We start from the raw sequence: 14705 nt of genomic DNA, 5'->3' as shown, positions 1-14705 counted from the left end.
AGGCCTAAGTCGCTGGCCCCCGCTGCTGAGCCTAAAACGCCCCTTCCCGAAGCTTTGGCCCCCTCCGTAATGGCGGAAAGCTTAGGTTTTTTGAGAGAAGCCCTCGAACCATAGGGTTCTTCTTCTCTACTCCTCACCCTCCTTCTCCTCCACCCTTCTCCATCGCAATGGCGAGAAACCAAGACGTCCGATTCGTGTCGTCCTCCATTAAAATTCCTCGCTCTTCGATCGCCCACCGGCCCGTTCCCTTTCTCTCCACCCTTCCCTTCGCTCGCCACCACCTCTCCTTCCATCTCGACCGAGCTAGAAATGCGATACATGGATTCGTGGCATCTCTTCCCAACCGATGGAGGCCCAGCTTTCCCTACTCGTCCTCCCTCGCCGTGGCGCGGGCGGAGGCGGAGGCGAACCCTCGGCGGCACGGGAAGGAGGACGAGGAGCGGGTCCTCATCAGCGAGGTGCTGATCCGGAACAAGGACGGGGAGGCCTTGGAGCGGGCGGACCTGGAGGCGGTCGCCACCGGCGCGCTGAAGTCGTGCCGGCCCAACTCGGCGCTCACGGTGCGGGAGGTGCAGGAGGACGTGCACCGGATCATCGAGAGCGGGCACTTTTGCTCCTGTATGCCCGTTGCCGTCGACACCCGGGATGGGATCCGGCTGATCTTTCAGGTAAGGGCTCGTCCTTTGATTGTTTCCTTCTCGGCCTGGATTCAAGATATTTAAAAATTGTGCTTATAGGGTTTAAACAAGGAGGAGATTGGGAAAAGGAAGGACTTTTTGTGTTATCGTGGCCACTAATGCTTTACAGCTTGCGATCTTCTTTTCATGAGTTGTTCATAAAATCATATCTATGAGGATTGGATATCTATGAGGATTGGAGATGGGAAAGGTAGATTTTAGACGCTTACAATGCCCTTTTCTTAACAATTGGTTAATTCTAATATCCGAAATAAGGTTGAGGTTAGGTGCAATAAACAAGTTATTTTAAATGCATAATACAGACGGTTTAAATTCATGACACATTGGGTATCATACTACCCACTCTTTGTGTTGGTGTTCAATGGTTCTGATAAGATTTGATTGCATCATTATACAATCTTAACATATACATAGCTTTAACTATGTACTCGTGGTATCAAATGAGATGCTGAAATAAATAGTGCTTACGAGCAATGACTTCATGAAGTTCAGAATTTAGGCCCATTTTCATTTCTACTAAAGACAGTTCGGTTTTAGCCCTCAAGCAATCTCTTTATCATAAATCATAGAATTAAATGATTAGAGGGCTGGACCTTGCAGGCTTGTAAAGGAAAATTGTATGATTAATCTGCTTTTTCGTGGCACAATTTTGTGAATTTCTTTTATGTGATACCAGGTAGAACCTAATCAGGAGTTCCAAGGATTGATTTGTGAGGGTGCAAATGTTCTTCCTTTAAAGTTTTTGGAGGATGCATTTCGTGATGGATATGGTAGGTTCTTTCATCTATTCTTATCTATTTGCTTTATGGCTTGCTGCCATCACAGAACAGGAAAAATAAGACTAAGCTTCTAAGGCAATCATCACAAGAAAAGCATGCAATCAAAACTATAATTACAAAAATTATCACACCTATTAATGGCCAGCTTTATTTACTTTTGCCATTTAACGTCGATATCTTCTATCAAAATCTAACTGTTTAAATCCTTTCTCCCAACTTCCATCTAGATTATAGGTGATTTTTCTTAAATAAACCCCCTCCCTTCTGTAATTCTCTGTTGACCTATGATATTGGTAGTGCTGCCCCCTGACCATGATGAAGATGGTGGAGGGTTGACAGTCAGTTGTCTTAGATGAAAAGAGTGGAAGTATATCTTCCATTGTTTTCTTATGATCAGGCGAAAATATATTTTCTCTCAACTCTTTAGCCTTGGCAACATTCATTTGATGCTATTGTCAGTTGGGCGCTTAGTTAAGTATTGGTGTCAAGTTATGCAGGAAAAATAGTCAACATAAGGCATCTGGATCAAGTGATTAAATCCATCAATGGCTGGTATTACGAACGTGGACTATCTGGTTTGGTTGGTACTCCACTGCACTTACTTCTGTGAAATAGGTTTTCTAGTGGCATCTGATTTGCAGTCATTTTTTCCTTGTAATTTTACTTCTTAAGCGTTTTTTCAAAAGATATACTAAATCTGTCATTGATCCTTCTTTGGTGGGATTTTTTTCTTAGGTTTCATATGCCGAGATTCTTTCAGGAGGAATCCTTAGGTTGCAAGTCTCTGAAGCTGAGGTTAATAACATCGTCATTCAGTTTCTTGATAGAAGGACGTGAGAATCATATCTTATTGCATTTGGAATCATGAAAAGCATTATTATAACAACTTATATTGCATGTTTGCTGACCCTAAGTCTCTCTATGGTTATATTCAGTGGTGAACCAACTACAGGGAAGACAAGGCCAGAGACTATACTTCAACAACTGACAACGAAGAAAGGACAGGTCAAAGCATGGGCCTTCATTTTATGTGGCTGTTAGCCTGCATTATTGCAATGCTTGTAATCCCTGAATGAGATTGATTTTCTTTACTATATCTCAAATAGGTTTATCTTTTGTTTTGTTGGGATATATCTTGATGGTTATGATGATTGTTGTTATGGCTTGTGCTTTCTTTATTTTTTTCCTTATAAAGAAAGTTCAGAGGTTGTGCAATGCTGAAGATGCATTTATGTCTGAGGTACAAATCATAATATACAAACCAACTTTCCAAAGATTGATGCCTTAAAAGAGATACTGCAACTGCTTTGCTGTTTTGAGTAAATAATCTCTAACTTTGTGCATATATATCTGGACATGGCAACATATGTCATTTTTGGAAAAATTAAATACTTTTTTCACGGCAAGAAGATTAAACCACAGTGATATCAAAATTGGCTCATGTTTCTTTTTTCCCCCTTGGTTGTTGCAAGACAAATTAACATGACCTTAACATAATTAGCATGGAAAAAATAAAAACTGTGTGCTTGCTACTCATGTGCTCTAGTCGAGAGAGCAACTATATTTTATCCAGAAAAATATACTTATTTGTTCCATATGTTTGTGTCTCACATTAGTTAGGAGAATGACTATATCTTATATTGAAATATATGGTTGTGTTCTTATCCATTTTGGCTTATAAGGTGTTTATCTCTTCAACACTTTCTGCATTAGGTATACAGTAGACTACAAGGAAAAAGAGATGTTGAGACAATACTGACAATGGGAATTATGGAAGATGTTACAATTATTCCTCAGCCCACTGGAGGTGAGTTACCTTTGTTAGTTGTCTTTTTCTCTTTTTCTAGTTTAACTTCTATTCACAATGGATATTGTAATCACAAATTTTGCCTATCAACCATGTATTTATCTATTTTTGTGCATTTTTGATTATACAACATTTGCAGCAGATTTAAAATTATGCATACTGATTTCCAGCTCAAAAAGTTCACCCCAGATTTCTTATTGTGTTAATGTATCAAGTGCTGAAATGCTGCTTAAGCGATATTAAGCTATTAATATGAACAAGTTGACCTGACCATATCAAGTAATTAACTATGCTTCAAGCATGCAAGACCATCAACTGGTTTCAATTTTAAAAGTTAAGATCAGTTTTGGCATGTAGGAGCAGGAAGCTGGAGCTGGAGATGAAGCAATGAGGGAGGATACATGTAATATGTGGAGTAACTTGCTGCTAAATTTGGATAACTAAGCCACAGTACATCAATAGCATCTACAATTTTCCAAGAGGTGCAAAATAATTAAAAAGAAAACAGCAACCTCTATAATATGAAACAATCTATGTAATTTGTAGCACTAGGCTGTGACAAATGAATTGCCAGCACAGATAGATCGATGAACTGAAAGATAAATCAAATGCAGCAGTTCGTATGAGGTGCAAAACCAAATGAAGACAAAATTTTCAACCCCTGTTTGATGGTGAATCTTCACGAAGTAGGCCATTGCTTCCTGAGCTACAGTCAGGTGGTTCAATGAAGTTGCAGACTCTAAAGCTGAAGCTTCCCTGCTCTAGTGATGGTTGTTCTGTGAATAGGAAAATTGGGCTAAATTTTTGTTCCACATTTAAAAGGGCGAGTGCTTTTGCTCAATATACATAAGGGTCAAAGATTAGTATACATGGGACAAGAAGGAAAGTACACATTTTATGGATACCAATGATTCAAATCCCATGGGACGGGGCCATCCCCTTTTTTTAGTGGAATTGGACGTGCCTTCATCTTGCCCTATCCTGACACTTGGGATGGAGGATGTCCTGAGATGAGCTTAACATGAAGCTGGGACGATGGTGGGATGGTCCCCATCCCAACACTTGTGATAGTGCTCATTCCCAATGTCCTATAGGACGCCCCGCTGAGACTTGAATACTTGATGGGTACTTGGGTCTTTTATCTCTTTAGCTGGGTAGTGTTTTTATAGCTACTTATTGGTATGTAACTTTGTGAATCTGTGTTGTGTGCTTTGCATTTTGTCATTATAGAAAATTTGATAGGCTCTAGATTCTGTGCTTGCAATTTGCAAGCAGTTGATAAATCTTTTCTCTTGTGCAGTTACTTTTACACATTGCAAGCCATCTTAACATCCTCACCAGTTGCTGCTGAAAGCAAATCATGAGCAATATTATTTGCTTTTTTTGACTCTAACATTTGACATTCCTACCCTTTTGGACTTTTGCAGATCCACGCAAGGTTGATTTAGTAATGAATCTTGTTGAGCGTCCTAGTGGTGGTTTCTCTGCAGGTGGTGGAATTTCATATGGGTAAGTGATGCTCTAAAGAAATTTCATCTGTTAATTGCTGGCCTTCCTCTATTAATAATTACTTGTTGTGACATTTTTAGGATAATAGATAGCCACAAAAGAAATGCATTACATATTTTTTGTATTTAATCTCTTAATATTTGGCCATCTTGTATTAATAATTTCTTGCTTATATTTGTAGGATAACAAATGGCCCTCTTGCAGGATTGATTGGCAGGTAATATTTTTTTTTTTTTTTTTAAATTTCATCAATGCAATTTGTTTCCGAATTTTTGCCATTAGCATTGTAACCTTATCCATTTGGCATTGATCTTCTGCATGATATATTGGTTGACATTTTTCTTACGTCCTATAATCAAGTTAATTTGCATAAACTTTGCACCTTATTGAACCAACATTTCAATACATCTTATCAAGGTATGATGTGCTGGTACCAAGATCCATATCGGCTGCCTGGCACTACGGTATGGTATAGTACTGTGCCATTCTGTTCCAGGCCATACCGACATAGCAAAGCCGGCGGGAGAGGGGGAAGAGGGAGAAGGAAAGAGAAGAAGAGAGAGAGGGAGGGAGGAAGGGAGGGGAAGAGAGGTTGAGGGAGGGGGGGGGAGAGAGAGGTGGAGGGGGCCATCAGTTCTCCTATTTTGAACGAAACAAGGGTCGGGGCTTCTCGGCAGCACTTGTCGACTTTAGTTCGAAGCCCTGAAATAAACAATGGGGCCTCCTCCCCCTGTTTCGGCTCCCTCCACCTCCCACTCCCTCCCTCCCTCCCTCCCTTCCTCTCCTACTCTCTCCCTCCATCCCTCCTCCCCTCTCTATCTCTCTTCCTTTCTTTTCTTCTCCCTCTTTTCCTCCCTTGCTGTTTTTTCGAAATGAGGGGTGAAACCATGCCGATCCGCCCCTTGTATGGCTCAGTACGCCCCGAACTGGGTAGTTCGGGGCAGTACAGCATTCCATGCATCCTATACTCTTCAACCTGCACTTGTAGCTTGCTTTTGAAAAGTTTCATGTTATCAAGACAGTCTGTTTCCAACTGTCTTTATACCCCAAGCGAGAAGCTTATGCACGTGCCTACTACTGCCTTTGTAACATTAGATCAATAACTCAATCAGATTTTTGAATACATTATTTTGACACCAAAATTGCTGAATTTCCTATCTGGAGACTGCATGTCTTAACCCACTAGTTCCGTAATCTCAAAACAAAAATTATAGTCGCATAATATCCGGGCATCATAAGACATATTTCTTCACCAGCCAGTTTGCTGCTGAGTCTCCTCTGAAGACAGGAGATGCCAAAGTATCAATCTTTGTTCCTAGTAATCTAACAACATCCCTAACCAGCATTCTATAACTGGTACTATACCTTTTCATTTGCTCATTCAACCACTATAGAGGAGGCTTCTTCAAATATGTGGCTATTCATCTCCAGTCATTCTTCTAGCCTGAGTCCTTTCCACGGAGATGAATTTTGGAGTTCAGCTATCTCATCAAGTCATATGTTAGAATCTCATAAGCCAAGAGAGACGTCGTTTCAGGTTCAAAATGTCATATTGTACATTTTTTAGTGTTCACCTTGCCCTCGACCTAAAATGTTAGATTGTTGGTTCCATCTTGCTTCAGATAGTGGATCGACCGTTGTATGATCCATAAAGTATGTTTGAGGGCAAGTAATACATATTTAAACTTGAACATTGGAAATAAAATGCTCTGAATTTGTAGATGCTGCAGACTATTCTTTTCTAAAAACATCCACAGCGCATCAGTGGACCTCGTGCATGTCATTTTCCATGTTAGGTTTGTTAAGAATTCCAAAGGCTAGTTTCTTTGGAAAAGTTTCTTAGTGTGCTCTTGAATTATTTGCTAATCCTATGTATACTTATTATGGCATGCTCATTATGGTTACACCTAGTCCCATGTAATGGAAGTGCTTGTGGAATTCATGACGTGCTTTAGAGCATACTGCTTGTGGGTGCTAGTGTGTTGTCATGGGGTCCGGAGAGTCAATTTGAGATATAAAGTGTTTGGATAGGATAATGTTGCCTGGTTGAAAGATTGCTGCTTATTACTATGAGCCCCTTGTCATGGGTATAACATTAGATTGCAATGGATGTTTTTGGAAAATAATGAATACCTTCTGTGTGAAATATATTTTAGCCTGTTATGACAACTTCACATCTTTTGCTAATTTTCAACTGAGCAGCAATTGATGTTAATGTGATTGATAACTTATGAATAGATGCTTCCTCATTAATTGGAATAAACTTAATGCTTTTGCAGCGGATAGTCAATTAAATGACGTTTACTCAATATTGAACTTTTCTCAAGCAGTTAGACATTATGGCTCTGCTATAGTCACTTACTAGAACTAGTAGCATTATACAATATAGCTTCGGAAAAGACTATTACAGTATCTAATTAAATATGGTGTTTCATTCTTCCTTGAATGTTTATCACTTGGGTTAGGCTTGTATTTAGCATACTTGAGATAAGATTATTTCATTCATTTAAGAGAAACTAATGGACTCTTTCATTTAATAAGAAACTAAATACTATCTAAGAGGGTTGCTTTTAAGGTTGCATTTGCTTTGCCTGCACTATATTTCCTTAACAGTGGAGGGCTGGTTGTATTATGTTGTATTTCTGTACTTCGAGTCATGTCGCCTTTCTCAGCTTTAGACAAATTACTGATATTAACTAAAAGAGATGCTATAAGTGTGTATAGTGCTAGCTTTTTATATAACATAATCACCGTGCAAAATAATTTTCTTTCTTTGCCCGGGATCTGACATTTAGGATGTAGTTGAATTACAAGAAGTTTGTATTCTGCTGTTCTGCTCATATGTGAATTTTGTTGCAGCTTTGCATATTCGCATAGGAATGTTTTTGGTAGGAACCAAAAACTCAACTTTTCACTGGAAAGGGGGCAAATTGATTCAATATTTCGCATAAAGTATACTGACCCATGGATTGAAGGAGACAATAAGAGGACATCTAGAGCAATCATGATTCAGGTAATCTTTATGTGCTCCTGGTGCATGTGCGCATCACACTATAATAATTATTAATTTGAGGGGTGCAAATTTTGTACTAGAATTCTAGGACTCCATCGCTTGTTCATGGGAATATCGTATCTGCTCGTGGTGGCCTCACAATTGCACGAGTTACTGCTGGAATTGAGTATAGTCGGCCTTTCAGGCCCAAGTGGAGTGGAACACTTGGGCTTATTTTTCAGGTACTTTCTTTGAAATAATTTAGAATAATTCTTGGTGTTGACTTTTCATCTTATGTCGTTGTGTTGACAATTGCATCTGCTAATGTTTCTGAATAAAAGTCTGTTTTTCCCCATTTGGCCTGTATTTGATGTTAACACTCATTGCATATGATTTTCTGGGCTGCTTCCATCTTTTCTGCATATCCAGAACCTGTCTGGCATATACCTTTGTTGCTATGTCAACATTTCCCAAGATTCTACTATTGTTGGAAATGATTTATCTCCCAACATGTATATGAAACTGGTGATGCAAATACCAACATGTAGTGATGAAAGATTGCAGTTAAAGAAGCTTGCTTGTAGTTATCAACTAAGTAAACTTTTTTCCTCGATTAGTGGAGTAAATGATAATGATGTCTGACAGTGATCATGTGCATGGTTAATTTTCTCCAACTCCAAATATATTATAGTTTAAAGCATACGTTTCTTAGAAGAGAAGCTTCTTGAAACATGATCGTATTTGTTACAGAAATCTTTGGCACAATAGCACATGAATTATGAAAGAAAGCTGTAAACAAAGTTTTGCATGACCTTGAAATATCTCTATGATCTATTTGCAGGGATTGCATCGATAGATTTGTGGCCTAATCCATGGATGGCATCATGACTTGCATATTGTACTGATACCATAGGTTCTATCATTCGTATTATCACATCTCTAAAATAATATCATGACTTTCAATTTCGACCACAGGAACGAATATAAACATGACTATAATGGTCAAGCTTTGAATAATAGTTTTTTTTTTTTGAAAAAATCTTATGAATTTTCAGTTATTTTCTTTCTTTGATCCTTGCTTCATTGTATGCTGTCTTGTTTATTTTCCTCTTACATCACATTTGCTTGTAATAATTCTTATTATTCTTAGCATGCTGGTGCTCGTGATGATAGAGGCAATCCAATAATCAGAGACATTTACAACAGTCCATTAACTGCAAGGTATTTAGGGCCTTGTTTTTCTCTTTCTGGATATTTGAACCTTGATATAGACTACTTAACTACATCATGGTCTCATCATAGTATTTCGCTTAATTTATCTATTTTTATATCTTCATTGAATTTTATCCCTTCCTTGTATATTGCAGTGGCAATGGTTATGATGACATGCTAATTGCAAAGTTTGAAGGTGTCTATACAGATTCTGGTGATCATAGCTCCTCAACAGTTAGTTCTTTCATCTCAAACATTTGTTAAGATAAACCATTCGAAATACATGTTTTCTTTGCCCTTGTCTCATCTAGCCTTCCATAACCACCTTACTGCAGTTTGTGTTCAACATGGAACAAGGTCTTCCTGTTCTTCCTGAGTGGTTATGTTTCAATCGAGTGAGTGCTCGTGCTAGGCAAGGATATGAGATTGGGCCTGCTCGACTTGTTTTAAGGTATGACATCACATGCCTTTGATCTTTTGATATCAAAGATCTTCATTGATACCATTTTGTCATTTTTGTGGTTTGTTAGCTAAATAATATTCTTTGCAGCATTGCTCTTGGACATGTCAAACCTTGTTTGCTAAATAGCTGTTCTCAAAATATTTTCCTATTCCTTTTTTATTTAACTTTTCTTTTAACTCAGTGAACCGCCCCTTTCTTTTTTTGAAAAAAGAGAGAATATGATGGGTCATCACTTGATTTAATGGAAGAGTTAATAAGTGGGTATTGATGAGGCTGCTCAACTGTAGGTTTAGCTCCATTTCATGAGCCACCACTTCAGTGCCATTTTTCGTTATACTCATCAGCCTTTCAATGCTGTAGTGTATCTGGAGGCCATGTTATTGGAAATTTTCCGCCTCATGAAGCATTCGCCATTGGAGGGATAAACAGTGTCAGGGGTTATGAAGAAGGTGCTGTGGGTTCTGGTCGCTCATACATGGTTGGCAGTGGAGAAATCTCATTTCGCATGGTAATTTGATTCTTGCGTCCCCTTATTTCAAATTGCTACTTCTTTGCCGGTTGATTTTTCTGGTGAACTTTTAGAATAAGGGTTTATTAGTGGATTGTATTTTATTCTCTATTAGAAGGTTTAAACCTCCATTGCTAATAACCAAAACTGGAGCAGAAATCACCAATGATATAATACTTCCTAATCAGCTAACTTGAACTTGCTTTTTCTTTCTTTTTTTTTGTGTGTGAGAATAAGGAGGAAATCGAGTTTCCTTCATTTATTAGTTATGAAAAGAATATACAGCCACTACATCAAAAATTTAGCTTTTGAGTTACATCAGATTGACTTTGAACATGTTTTGTAGAACAAAGTTGTCTCTAGGTAATGAAAGTCTTCAAGCCGATTCCAGCACAACTAAGACCGTTGTATTGCATTCAGTCCACGGAGGACAGCAAGCAACATGGGGCATCTGACCCCAAGCTTGATGTATAGCAGGTTAACTCTTGCTTTCCTCCAAGGCGTCCAAGCCAGGGGAAGGGTGGCAGGTCATCCTTTAACTCCCACTGCAGACTGAAGTTTGTTCCAAATCTCTCTTGCAAATGAGCAGTGAATGAGGATAGGTTTAAAAGATTCTTCTGCGCTCCCTCAAAGCATGCAGGCCTGATCCGACACCCATCCTTTTCTAGCTAAGGGATCCATGGTGTGAATTCAATTTTGAAGAGCCAACCATTGGAAGATTTTGATTTTCTTAAGGTGCCCCCATCTTACACAAACAACTGTAATAAGGACAACCAACCCTCCCTTTTTCAGAAACTTGTAAAATGAAGACACTGTGAAACCCTTACGGTCAGTGAGCTTCCATGGAGGCCTGTCATCCTATCTGGATGGGGACATAGGCAGGAGCAGCTCAGCTAGTTAAATCATCACCTCATCTTTCTCAAAATTTACAGGTCTGGGGATATTTGTATGGCATTGGCCTTTTCTTATTCGCCAATGTGAAGCCATTGATACGTAACTTACCTTTCTGAGTTGAAGCAAAGAGCTCCATTGATGTGAACACATCAAGGCTTGTTTCTTTGCAGTACAACTTTGTTGCTTCCACTGTTAGGCCTCATGCAAACATTCAATATCTTGATCTGCAACAAGTGATAGACAAACCATTTAACTGAACTTGTTTGTTTAGGAATTTGGGCTGCTGATTTTCGCCTGCATATTTATCTCTATGTTTCAAAGACTGCTACTTGGTTTGCTATATAGAAATTTAACTCATCCTTCTGTTATAACTCCTCACTATAGTTCAGTTTCAACTTTCAACCTTAAAACTTCACTACTTGAATTCTAAATCTTGCACATTCTTTTTTCTTGTTTAAATCATATTATATCAGCTGTAGTAAATATGTTTGTGATGTAGATGCTGGATCTATCCTGAATCATTCCCTGCAAATCATCAGAATCTGGTCCTATGAGTAAATACGGACGAGCATGCATGCATATGCACATACATGCACATCCATTATGATGTTTCTGTTTAGTTTATTCCATTTGTTTATATAATTGCCTGCTTGTTTATTTTATTCTGTTTCTTTATAGTTTGGGCCAGTAGAAGGCGTGCTATTTGCGGACTATGGAAATGACCTTGGTTCAGGCCCTACAGTGCGTGGTAAACCCTATATTCAAATACTTTACCCCCTATTTTTCATTTTCTATCATGCTTGTCCATAAGCTACTGAAGAAAACAACATAAACTAGGCATTGGTTAAAAAGCACTGTTTCTGTGGGCTTTTAGATTTTATCATCTGCTGGGGAAATACTTCATTTTTCGTCCTTTGCTTTTGTATTATGGTCTTAGCCACATCTTTTTTTCTGCCTTTTATGGTAGAAGAATTGTGTTTATTGTTAAGATAACAATGTAGGTGTTATATGCAGGATGTTTCTAATTCATGTATTTGTGGTATTGTATCACACCAATGGTGGCATTTCAGGAGTTGGTAATATTTTCTGTAACAATAACTAATGAAGGTAGTTCAAAAAAAACAAGGCATAATATGAATAACGCTCATCACTTGATCTCATCATCCCGCTTCTTGTTGTTGCTTGATCAGGTGATCCAGCTGGAGCAAGGGGAAAACCTGGGAATGGTCGTGGCTTTGGGGCTGGCATTCGTGTAGACTCGCCCCTAGGGCCCCTGCGCCTAGAATATGGGTTTAATGACAAATTAGCAAGGAGGTTCCACTTTGGAGTTGGATATCGCAACTAATTCATTCCTTTTCTCCCTTGGCCCGTTGGATCTATGCTAAATTCTTTTTATGGTGTTAGTTTTTCTAGCGATTCAGGTATCGGTATCACATCTTCAGGAAAATAGATCGCATTTTATTTTTTTCTCCTCCTCCAGGGCTGTATGAGGACATGTTTTACAGTATATATCGCAGGCTTTCTTTCATTGGCCTTGTACGAGCATGAAGCTGTTTTTATTGCAGAGTTTTGTTCCTAGAGCAAGACATGAGAAGGTTTATAATGTATAGATAGATATTTCAAATTTTGGATCATGTACCTTACACAGCTCGCAATCATATTTAAGATGAACTTAGAAAATTTTGGATCATATCCTGGGTGCTCTGCACATCTGGTAAAGTCATTGAGGAGCTGCAAGCTCTATTTCCCTGATCGAAAGTTACCGTTTATTGCCTATGCTGGTGCTATGCATGTATTCCAAGAATTCTTTCATTTTCAGTAGTCCAAATTTTGAACTAGTCTAAGCTGAGGTTGTGGGCATGGCTCATTGAAGGATTGGCGTGCTGCAGGTAAGATGTGTATCTCCAGGTTGTGGTTATATTACTGCTAGTGTATGTTCTAGATTTGCGTGATTTATGCAATCACCATCGATAATTACTCTAGATTTGTATGATCCGATCTCAGCCGGGTTTAATTCCAGGCAGGGTAGGGCTGGAAATGGGTTTTGTTTTAAGGCATTGGCCTGGCCCTAAGCCCGGTGCCGCCTGAGGCCTTAGAGAGGAGGGAGGAAACGCTGAGAAGGGGGGAGATGAGGATTTGGTTTCGTTTTAGAAATTGGATAAATGTAAGCTATCCGTCAGAAGTCTTGAAGTGGCCGAGGTTTAATCAGTTTTAAAAGAGTTATAATATAAATTGATTTGCGCATTCCTCGTTTGCGACTCATTCAGGGCTGGGAAAGTCCAAGCCCAAAGCCATGCTAAGCCCATCCATAAGTTTGAGCTTGTTCCGACTCTTCGGCTGTTTACAATAAAAGGATTCGAGCTCTTCCGTAGCTTGTACATGGCGACGGCTAAGGTTGGTTAATATACAAGCAAGCGGTAATGCTTGTGCAGTTAGATCATGATTACCAGGTTAAATGGTGGCTGCAACAGTCTTTGCCAAGTGTTCACTGCATTTTCTACGTTTGATGGTATAAGTGCTATTGAACATGTTCTGTGGCTCTTAAGAAAAAGTGTGGCTGAAGTCGTTGCCTGGTTATGAATGCTCTCAGCAGTAGAATTATCACCACTATCCAACCAATCATATGATTAATACAACCATTATAATATACATAGTCTATGAAAAGAAACATGAGATGCATCAGTCATAATGGAGGATCTGATTTGATGGGATAGAGCAAGCATGGAGCCAAAATCAGCATTTGCCTTCACACTTACTAAGTAATCAGCAGGTTGGTTTGCTTCTCTTAAAACGTAGGAAGCATGGAAAAACTGCAGAGAAGCTGAGCAGTGACGAATATGAGAAAGCAAGGGATGAATTGGGGCTTCTGCATTCATAGAACAAGAAGGGTTAGAATGACAATTCTGGCTTCTTGAGAAGTACCAAATGAATGGCTACTCAAATTAGGATTTTGAGCTTAAAGATTCCAATTTGCAATACTTGTTAATCCACTGGATCACAGCTACTGAATCTCCTTCGATCAATAATCTTGTAAGATTGAGTTGTTGAGGGTTACCCAAGAAACTATCCCAGGATTAAGTGATGCCGAGCTGACTGAGCTACTGATGCCCCACTACTGCAGATACATACATCCAATATATATCCTTCAACAATGCTTCACAAAATTTCAATGCTAGACGTACGTAAAGCAAGGTAAACAATTTGATCAGCAGTACATTGTTTTCGATGAAAAATCCTATTGTTCCTTGCATTCCATTAAATACTGCACCCAGTATATACTATTCCAGTTCTTTCGAGCTCCGATAAAGAAAGATCAGTACAAGTGTATTAGAGTTTGCAGTGAGTGGAACTGAGCAATAGCAAGTCTTAGTCTTCTGAGTTCAAGCCAAACTTATGATGTAAAAAGGCAGCTGATCAAACACTGGTTGATGTCCTCCTTTATGTTATGACAAATGTCACAACTAGCATTGTTCTGGTGCAATAGGCTCCTTTCTTCCAAAATCTCTTCACACGGTAGTCTGCCCCAACTAACTTTCCACCAAAAATATTCAACCTGGGGGCAGGCGGCAGCCATCATTTTCCACGCCCATTTAATATTGGTGTTGATATCACAGTTCTACTCCTTTTGAATGATTTTATATGCATCTCTAACTTTCTTCGAGTAGCACCAATTGCAGACCAAATCATTCTATTTTCGCATTAAAACCTTGTCAATGAAATAGACTAAATCTTCTCAACTGTATCAATGGAAAAAAGATGACTTAAAAGTTCACAATTCCATGATCCAGCTTCTTTTGTTTAAAACGTTAAACAAATCTCAATTCATGCAATAATGCTGCAACG

At 38.9% G+C, this 14705-nt stretch overlaps 1 protein-coding gene across 5 annotated transcripts; it reads left to right on the top strand.

The window, feature by feature from the left end:
- On the top strand, window positions 1-12552 carry LOC103713571 (outer envelope protein 80, chloroplastic-like). 5 transcript variants are annotated; one of them, XR_003386872.4, is made up of 17 exons: window positions 34-668; window positions 1375-1468; window positions 1975-2057; window positions 2213-2310; window positions 2413-2482; window positions 3191-3284; window positions 4712-4793; window positions 4975-5010; window positions 7653-7806; window positions 7887-8027; window positions 8936-9006; window positions 9153-9231; window positions 9333-9448; window positions 9821-9968; window positions 11541-11610; window positions 11877-11969; window positions 12053-12552. XR_003386872.4 is itself a non-coding variant. In XM_008800550.6 (16 exons), exons 1-16 carry the CDS (start codon window positions 168-170, stop codon window positions 12205-12207), a joined length of 1992 nt encoding a protein of 663 aa, XP_008798772.3. In that variant the 5' UTR covers window positions 1-167; the 3' UTR covers window positions 12208-12552. The 5 variants fall into 5 exon arrangements, 3 of the variants coding, with proteins under 3 accessions (XP_008798772.3, XP_088572472.1, XP_088572471.1); XR_015975515.2 differs by having other exon boundaries at window positions 11877-11938; window positions 12053-12184; XM_008800550.6 differs by lacking the exon at window positions 11877-11969 and having other exon boundaries at window positions 1-668.
- Window positions 12553-14705: the final 2153 nt, after the last annotated feature.

This window comes from Phoenix dactylifera, chromosome 2, assembly GCF_051530095.1.
Source record: "Phoenix dactylifera cultivar Ajwa chromosome 2, Ajwa_hap1_PhDact_Kaust_v1.1, whole genome shotgun sequence".
Classification (NCBI taxonomy): domain Eukaryota; kingdom Viridiplantae; phylum Streptophyta; class Magnoliopsida; order Arecales; family Arecaceae; genus Phoenix; species Phoenix dactylifera.
The sequence above is the reverse complement of the archived record's forward strand: the minus strand, read 5'-3'. Positions and strand labels throughout refer to the sequence as shown.